The 7,929-nt window shown below is 36.0% G+C and overlaps 1 protein-coding gene across 1 annotated transcript in view; it reads right to left on the bottom strand.

The window, feature by feature from the left end:
• LOC107663214 (teneurin-1-like) overlaps window positions 1-7,929 on the bottom strand; it is a 223,480-nt gene that overhangs the window by 31,128 nt on the left and 184,423 nt on the right. Inside the window, 6 exon segments of the mRNA XM_016453389.1 lie at window positions 1-11; window positions 13-132; window positions 2,622-2,642; window positions 3,182-3,431; window positions 4,808-4,951; window positions 7,516-7,783. The exon segment at window positions 1-11 is cut by the window's left edge and continues 81 nt beyond it. Of these exon segments, the coding sequence (XP_016308875.1) occupies window positions 1-11; window positions 13-132; window positions 2,622-2,642; window positions 3,182-3,431; window positions 4,808-4,951; window positions 7,516-7,783 (814 nt within the window).

The following is a 7,929-nucleotide window of genomic DNA, read 5'->3' as shown; positions in this document are numbered from 1 at the left end:
ACGTTCCTGCTGAGATCTTTCGGTTCAGTCAGAGTCTTCAGGCGGTACAGCTTCCCGCTGCTAGTATCTGACAGATATAGCGACTCGCGCACAGGATCCATAGACAAGTAGTACTTATGAGCCGGACTAGAGCTGGAGAAAGAGAATTTTAACAAGGCTTAATGACGAAGGAGGGCTACACACATATTGGCAACATGCTTATGCTAAAACTATTTCATAAAGTCTGAATCTATACCAAAAAACAACCACACACAGACTTGTGCACACACAAGGATAGAGTAAAAGACCCCTCCAGGTCTCAGCGCCATGCAGAAATTTCAATCATTCTGAACCCAAGCCCCAATCAAAACTCCTAGCCCCACCAGCGCGTCGGACCCCTGCCAGTCTATAATCTTCTTTTCCTTTTCTTCCATCCGCTTCTGCCCTAAGAGAAAATCTACCTGCTGCCTCTTTCTCAACTGTTTCTTAGGCAGAATGAAAGGGAAAAAAAAAAACGGATTTCCTAAAAGGGCGAAACACTGTCCCCCCAAAAAAATTGATGAGGCCTTTTTTGTCTTTTGTCAGAAACATTTTTCAGGTTGTGTTCTCTTTGTCAAAGCAAAACACGTCCTCTGACACATCGCCTGTGGCGTCTGAGTTGTGGTAAGTTTGGTGCTTGAAGATTGAGGCATTCTGCTGCTCTGACATTTAAGGGAAGTTGATTCACTCTTTTGGGTTTAAGGATAGCAGAGTGCTTAGAATTGTGTAGGGGCTGTGAGGTCAGGGTAAAGGGGAGTAGTTCATGTTGCTCAACCACTAGCAACACCTGATAAAGTGTACACTTACTCTACCGTAAGTTGTTTTCAATAAAATAGACTCACAAATGTAAATCGTTTGCATTAATTGCTCACAAAGCCATTAACCAAATTTAAATCAATACTGAAATGGTAAAGACATTAATATTTCTCTCAAAGCTGTTTTTGTAATAATAAAGGGGAACAGTTTCTGTAGCTCAACTGCTAACAACACCAAGGTCATGGGGTCAGCTCCTAAAATGCATAGACTGACAAAATGTACACTGCTGTTAGTTGCTTTCGAAAAAGTGTCTCACAAATGTAAATAGTTACTTCACAAATCCATTAACCAAATTGACATCAATAGTGAAATGTTAAAACTCATTAACAGATCTTTCAAAGCTGTTTTTGTTTTAATAAAGATGATAAGTTTCTGTAGCTCAGCTGTTAGCAGCACAAAGGTCATGGGTTCAATTCTCTGGGAAAGCTCACTGATATAAAGTACACTTTTAATGCACTGTTAGTTACTTTTGATAAAAATGTTGCACAAATGTAAGTAGTTACTCCACAAAGCCATTAACCAAATTCACAATAGTACTGAAATGGTAAAAGAGATTTCTCTCAAAGCTGTTTTTTTTTTTGTTATAATAAAGGGCAAAAGCTGCCCGTCAAGTTGTCTGTGTTTACTGACAGATTGATGAAATTGAAATGTTAATACTATAAGGTCCTTCTGAGTCTTTGCGATGTTGAATCAGACATTGGTTTGATCAGAAGCGTTATCTCTAAAAGAAGGCTGAAGGTAGGATTTCCCCCTTGCTGTGGGATGTAATACTGTGTGCAAACACACACACACACACAAAGATAAAGGATTACAGTGCACTTGTCAGTGTTAGTCTGTGGGGCAGAGGTCTATCCCACACTCTAACTCCCTCTCTGTGGGGGGCGCCGTTTCTAAATTCACATGAAATGAGGAAGATCTAGACGATAAACGGGAGACTGCGATGTGACGCTGCCAGCGGATTGCTGAGAAAAGCTGTTAGTGTTCAATCCATCGACCAGGAAAACGCCTCAGATGGATTCCTGACCACACACTGAAGATTACAAGCAACAGTAGCCACTGTGTGGCTTCAAAAACATGTCCACAGATACACAAATACACTAATATGTGGGTGCACACACAAAAATACAATAATATACACAGATGGACACATAATTACAAACATATACACATTGAAATACCATGCATTGAAATTAAATGATAAAAGATGGCCTCTATTAGAAGATAATAAAAGGTGGTATGCTCAGTAGTAATTAAAGGAAAACTATAAATAAATTAAATGGATAATAAAAAAAAAATAATAATAAACAAAACAAGCCATGCGTTAAAAGAGGGGACAATCAAGTCAACAAAGGAATAAAATTGCAGCTTTATTTGTAGGTTTGAAGGAAAAGGCTTTAGTCATTAAAGCTTAGGAATAATGGTATTTATTGACTGAAGTTTTGGGGTTACTAGTATTTTTAGCATTAATGTTATTATACATAGGAATATTTATGTTCAGAGCATTACTGTATTGTGAGTTTGATGAGAAAAAAACGACAAAATATGTTAACTTTATTTTAAAGCTTTTTTATGAGAAAAGATCCAGTTTTTGATTTGATTCTGCTGACTTACTATAGGGGCTGCTGCCTCTAAATTTGTTGTTTTGCATTTGAGACTCGAGTCACTTAACTTCTAGCTCCTCCAAGGTTGATGCATGGATGAATGGAGATTCAAAATAAAAATAATGAATTCAAGCACAGGTGCAGTGAAAGACTACATGGTGATATTGGTTCTGAAAAGAAACATACCTGTGTCTAATATCACGATTTCTGGATGCATTACATGGAAAAAAATGTAAGTCAACAATTAAAAACATATTCCTCAGATGATGTTCACTATTATGAAAAGGTTTATAAGCTATAAACAGCGGATATGAATTTTTTTTTTTACCTCAAGTAAGTTTTACATAATCTAATAATGAAATAGTTTTTATTTTTAATAAAACGGTTTAAGTTAAATGTCACTATGTCACCATTTGATTTGATTTATTTAAATATTTCAAATGGGTATATGAAACAACCTTTTTATCTTTTTATTAATAAACAAGATTAAAAAAATGTTTAAACAAAACCTTACAAATGTTAATTTCTTATAAATAAATAAAATAAAATAAAAACCACAAATCACTATTAGTAAAATAAGTTATTTGACACTTGATATTCCTACAGTAAATAACCAAATAAAAGCTATTAGCTTAAAAAAAAAATCAAAATTACATACAACAGTTACTTATTAAAGAAATATATAATAATAAAAAATCTACCAGGTTCAGAACTGACTGATAATTTGCTGATGGAAGACAGCAGACCTGAGCTCCAAGATGCTGATGGCGAATCCATTGGGCAGAATCCTACGGATGTAGTTAAAATCACCTACATACACACTTCCATCCGAACCGCAGGCCAGAGCGATGGGGGCAAACAGCTTCTGCTCCACGGCTGGCCCGTTGCAGTTTGGACATGGGATCACGCGAACCGCCCCTGTCCCCATCACTGTGGAGATGCCAAGAGGCTGCTGGGAAATGAAGACATTCTCTCCATTACCTTTATGAAGGATACCTGCAGAAGAGAAAATAAACAGAATATTAGATTGAAGCCTTTATATATCAATGATGAAATGTGATGATGCTAAAAGACCCTGTAGAAACAAACTAAAGAAAAGAATGATACAAACTGCCATCTAGGGAGCTCTCAGGAGCCAAACGATTTATTGACCAGGAGGATGTTAGATTTAAATGTGCTCTATGTTGGGTATCTTTTTTGGTAAACACTGCTATGTTGCTATCTCAAGGTCATGGGTTAAGCTCATTTTTTCCATGAGCACATGAAGGTCCAAGGGATCAACTTTTCATTTTTAAATAGTGTTGGAAGCATTTTACTATTTTGGTATTATGAATAGATTCTTTTAGCTCTCAATCTTAAAGGAGTAGTTCACTTCCAGAATGAAAATTCTGTCATTTACTCACCCTCCACTTGTTCCAAACCTGTATGAGTTTCTTTCTTCTGATGAACACAAAAGAAGATATTTTGAAAAATGTTGGAATCCAAACAGTTGATGGGCACCATTGACTTCTATATATTTTTTTTTCCTACTATGGAAGCCAGTGGTGCCTATCAACTGTTCGGATACTGAACATTTTTCAAAATATCTTCTCTTTTGTTCAACAGAAGAAAGAAACTCATACAAGTTTGGAACAAGTGGAGGGTGAGTAAATGATGACAGAATTTTAATTCTGGAAGTGAACTACTCCTTTAAAACATGAAAATGCATCATAAAACAATTCTTCAAAGATTATATAAAACTATGATAATGTAAAATAAAGTGAATTAAATATTAACTGTGTGAAAATTACTTTTTATACAAATTATTACTATCCAACAGTTGTGTTGTCATTTCCACCACGGCCAACAATCTTGCACTAATGCCATTTTATCGAATGTTAGTGTATTTAGTTACAAATGAGACAATTGTGTTGGTGAAGAGCATGCTCGAGATGAAATATGAGATGTGAAAAATCAAGGTAAATATCATTGTGAACAGAATATTTTATGTATCATCTCTAAGTAAGCTGTAATTTTGTTACACTAAAACTGTAAAAACATTAATTAATTGTGTGTATTTAGGGTACAAGGAAACATAGCCTGTCATTTTATTCCAAAAATGCTTAAAATGACATTTTCTTAATTCCCACCACAAAATGAATGCTGATTTGAGATATGGAGGAAATTAATTTATGACAGTTTTAGGGCCCAAAAACAAAAATATGACAGAATTCTCCAGTAATGCAGTGTATCTGTTGGACATTTTAGAAGGCAAAGTAAATAAACAAATGATCTGAAAGTGTTTTAATTTCTAAAAGTACACAGAGCCAAAAGTGCCCATAGTTGAAGAAAACACCCATGTGCATGAGTGTGTGTGTGTGATAATCCCTTACCACTCTCCATGTTGAGGACATGGTGTTGGTTCAGTGTCCATCCGCCCAGGTTTGATGGCATCAGCTCAAAGCCCTGCAGCTGAGCAACTCTCTTCTCCCAGAGCACAACGTCCAGACAGGATTCATACTCGTATCCAACAGAGACTGTCATTAATTCACACACATACACACACACAAATGTAAATGCCAGACTTAGCCCATTAAATATCATCATGATCATCATCATCAACATCATCATCAAAATCCAAAAGAGACAAACCATCACCATCATCAGAATAAACAAAGTTACCTACTCACACACACTTTCATTGGTAATTCTTCATTTTAAAGTGAAACTGTATAATTGCAATGCATAAATTACCCAGTATAATCAATAATTACTGTAATTTTACAAGATTAATTAGACTAATATGCGCTAATATATAAAATCTTGATACTATTTATCATTTAAAAATGTATTTACCTACCTGAAAAACATCTACAAATACCTTACTCTATAAATGTGTCACATCATAGGAAAATGTTTAAAGAGCTGAATCCATCCTCGGAGTTAAGTGAGCAGCAGTTTGCTACAGTATATGTGGATAAATTATATTTGCTTCAGTTACAGTTGTGTTGCCATGGTATTACGGTGAACTTAATTAGACAGGTGCTTCAAAATAGCGACGTCTGAACTGTAGTCAACATAAACAGAGTTAGGAGGATTAATAATAATTATTAACCAATAATTATATTTGCCTATTTGCAAGGCAAAGATCCTGAGTCATGAGGATTTTTATTTATTGTCTTTCTACCTTTTAATAATATGTTACTGTCAAACCGTTACAAGCCCTATATTAGCATCCTGTAATTTGTGAATAAATAATTTCTATTTGTGAAAAAAAATCAGCTGTTCGCACATATTTTCACACATTTGTTTATTAGAACCGTGAAATGCTTTTGCTTAATTTTTCTAATTATTACTTGAAAACAGGAGTTAATTTCCTCCCTAATAGCCAGTGATTACTAATTTTTAGGCATTATTCAGTAAGTACGTAAGTGTGCCTTAAAACAGAATGCTCTTTTCAATGAGCAAAAGATGATGGATTCAGACTCTCAGCAATGTCTGATTGCTGTCATTGTGATGGATCTCGAAATAATGGAAAGGGAGATAACGAGAAAGTGGGGCTGCGATCATACAACAGAAGGATAAAGTTGTCCGTCCTGTTTGGAGCACAAAATATGGTTGTTCATACAAAATTTTGTTACAAAAAACAGTGACAACCGCATTCAAGTTAGCTCCTTACATTTTCCAGGGGTCACAACTAAATTTTAGAAGCAAGTTCGATTGATTTGTGCTGTCTGAATGGAACCACACTTGACAAACAGTTGTTAGTCACATCATTGATATACCCAGGACATAAGTGTGAGCTTTGTAGGTTATTTTCTTGCTGTCAATCATTAATATTAGCTAGCTGTCAATCTCAGCTTATGAGAAATGACAGAAAAGGGGTATTGTGAGGTAGAATACAGCTCTCTGAGGGATTGGCATGATAATGTACATGACAATGTTAATGGATTTGGTCTTGGCGGAATAGATCTGCTACGCTGCTCTTGCGGCACAGCAAGTACCGAGACTTGCTACTGCCAATACATCCACAACATGCTGCTGTGAGCATGTAAGAAATATTGCTGCTGCAAATATAACATACATGAAATAACCCCCATATAGCGTACATGAATTACCTCGTAGCAGATCTATACAGGTGGAGCTGGGGAAGGTGGAGGGTTTCTGAAGCAAGCTGCAACTGCTACGGGAAGCACTAGTCATATATTTGAATGTTGAGCAGCGAGTTAATTGGCTACCAATACAGGAGAGAACCAATCAGCTGTGCCATGGGATAATGATGTCATTAGGTCAGATTAGGTTAGACCTATCGGACTGCGCCATCTAGAGTTTCATGCCAGAACTCCGTATTTGTCAGTCCTGTTTGGAGTCCTAAATACAGTTGTTCATATGCAGGTCGATTATGAAAGAAACTATACAGCTGTGCCTCTTGCATCTTATTAAGTACCTTCAATCCAGTTGCTGTACTTAATCGTAATTATTCACATAACTTTATTTTGACATTTTATTTCATGTGTAATGGTTTTAATACCATTCAAAAGTTTAGGGTCAGTAAGAGTTGAAATATTTTCGAAAGAATTCTCTTATGCTCACCAAGGCTGCATTTATTTGATCTAAAATACAGTAAAACAGAAAGATTGTGAAATATTATTACAATTTAAAAATAACTGTTTTCTATTTTAATATATTTCAAAATGTAATTTATTCTTGTAATGATTTGTCAGCAGCCATTACTCTGGTCTTCAGTTTCACATGATCCTTCAGAAATCATTCTAATATGCTGATTTGGTGTTTAATTATTATTATCAATGTTGAAAACAGTTGTTCTGCTCAGTATTTTTGTGTAAAATGTGAGACTTTTTTCAGGATTCTTTGATGAATAGAAAGTTCAAAAGAACAGCATTTATTTGAAATAGAAATCTTTTGAAACATTAACAATATGTCTTTACTGTCACTTTTCATCGAGTTAATGCATCCTTGCTGAATAAAAGTATTCAATTAAAAATGAATCTTTTGAATCATAATGTAAAACTGAATGAAGGCTTATCTTCAAAATAAAAAACTAAAGTTAGCTTTCACACACGTGCATAGAGACCCTCACCGTGTGCCTGCACTAGCCCCGTGACCTGCTGTCCATAGATGTCGGTTTTATTCCAGGAGAAAACATAAATGAGGTTTGGAGCTGCAGGAAATGATTTCAGAAGCTGCCGACCCTGGACGGCCACAGACAGATGGACTTTGGCCAAGCCTGACGGGAGGGTGGAATGGGTCAGAACCACCCTCAGGAGAGACCGATAGCCTGGAGCTCTGGAAGAGAGGTAGCTTAACTTCAGAATAGTAGCAGGGATAACCACCTCCTCTTGGACCACCTACAGAGAGAAAGAGACAAGGATGAATTAGGCAAAGGCACAGTTAGAGTGAGAGAAATTAATTGTATTTCTATTTACTGCATGCACTTTCCATACGGAACAAAACCCGAGCCAATGACCGTAATGCTGCCAAATAAATGTCCCAT

Source organism: Sinocyclocheilus anshuiensis, unplaced genomic scaffold (genome assembly GCF_001515605.1).
Source record: "Sinocyclocheilus anshuiensis isolate Anshui unplaced genomic scaffold, SAMN03320099.WGS_v1.1 scaffold1301, whole genome shotgun sequence".
Lineage (NCBI taxonomy): Eukaryota > Metazoa > Chordata > Actinopteri > Cypriniformes > Cyprinidae > Sinocyclocheilus > Sinocyclocheilus anshuiensis.
This window is presented reverse-complemented; position numbering and strand designations above follow the sequence as displayed.